Source organism: Quercus robur, chromosome 2 (assembly GCF_932294415.1).
Source record: "Quercus robur chromosome 2, dhQueRobu3.1, whole genome shotgun sequence".
Classification (NCBI taxonomy): Eukaryota; Viridiplantae; Streptophyta; class Magnoliopsida; order Fagales; family Fagaceae; genus Quercus; species Quercus robur.
In genome coordinates this window covers 33,421,718-33,423,056 of record NC_065535.1, presented here as the reverse complement: position 1 = coordinate 33,423,056, position 1,339 = coordinate 33,421,718, and the positions used below count along the sequence as shown (strand labels likewise).

General features: G+C 37.6%; 1 protein-coding gene across 1 annotated transcript; it reads left to right on the top strand.

The window, feature by feature from the left end:
- Positions 1–876, top strand: LOC126713421 (late embryogenesis abundant protein At1g64065-like). Its single transcript, XM_050413173.1, has one exon. It carries the CDS (start codon positions 139–141, stop codon positions 787–789), a length of 651 nt encoding a protein of 216 aa, XP_050269130.1. The 5' UTR covers positions 1–138; the 3' UTR covers positions 790–876.
- Positions 877–1,339: the final 463 nt, after the last annotated feature.

Below are 1,339 nucleotides of genomic sequence, written 5' to 3'. Positions count from 1 at the left end.
CATCACTATATATAATCACATACTCTGCTGCCATTTCCACAAACAACTCCAAGCATCCTAAACTCCTTTTTCAGAGAAGAAATTAGCATAAACAAACAGAAGAAAACTTTTCTATTCACTTTTTTCCCAGAGAAGAAAATGGCTGAGAAAATGAACCAGCAGGTGCACCCCTTCGCACAAGTAAATAAGCAACCCAGAAGTGATGAAGAGTCTGGTACTCTGACATCTGATCAGGAGCTCAGGCGAAAGAAAAGGATCAAGTTGGCCATATATATTGCTGCTTTTGCTGTGTTTCAGACCATTGTTATCTTGGTCTTTGCACTCACTGTGATGCGTGTAAAGAACCCTGAGGTCAGGTTGGGCACTGATGTCACGTTCCAGAACTTCAAAACTGGAACCCAAGCATCACCTTCCTTTGACTTGAGCTTCACAACCCAAGTTGGAGTTAAGAACTCAAACTTTGGTCCCTACAAATTTGATAGCACCATTGCCACGTTCATGTACGAGGGTGTAACAGTAGGGCAAGTGACTATTCCTAAAGGTAAGGCTGGGCTGCGTTCTACCAAAAAAGTTACTGTCACAGTTAATGTGAATTCAAATGCTCTGCAAAGCACTACTAGTCTTGGAAGTGAATTAGGTGCTGGTGTATTAACTCTGAACAGCCAGGCAAAGCTTAGTGGGAAAGTGGAATTGATGTTTGTGATGAAGAAGAAGAAGTCCGCCGAAATGAATTGCACGATGGCCATTGAAGTGTCAACAAAGGCGGTCCAATCTATGAATTGCGAATAAATATAAAAGATATTTAGCTTTCTTTTGTTTTTATTCTATTCTTTTGCTGGATTTTATAATTATGTGAGAATACTTCTATTGACAACATTTTACTGTGTGTGAATATTTTTTTCAATGTAATGATTTTTTTATTTATTTTTAAATATAGAATGTTTTCTATTAGAATTCATGCATGTAACAAGCTTCATCAATGGAGTGATCAGATCAAAGATGAAGAAGAGAGAGAGTTATCTGAATATGCAGTGAATTCTCATTTGAAAGCTCAAAATGTGTAAAAAACACAAGAACTTGTTTAGACCCCTAATTCAAATTATGACTTGATCGATTTTACACTAACTTAATACTAAGTGCGGAATAGCGTAAACACAAGCAAATAAACACGAGAGCTACTTTAATCCATATTTCAAGCAACACAACAGCAAAATAAAATGAACAAGAGTAGGGAAGAGAAATACAAACACAGATAACACCAAGACATGTTATCGAAGAGGAAACCGAAGAACTCGGTGAAAAACTTCTCCCCAACCCTTCAAGCGGAAATCGATCCACT

Coding starts and splice junctions, on each gene's coding strand:
- LOC126713421 (XM_050413173.1), top strand. CDS start 139: ATGGCTGAGAAAATGAACCAGCAGGTGCACCCCTTCGCACAAGTAAAT.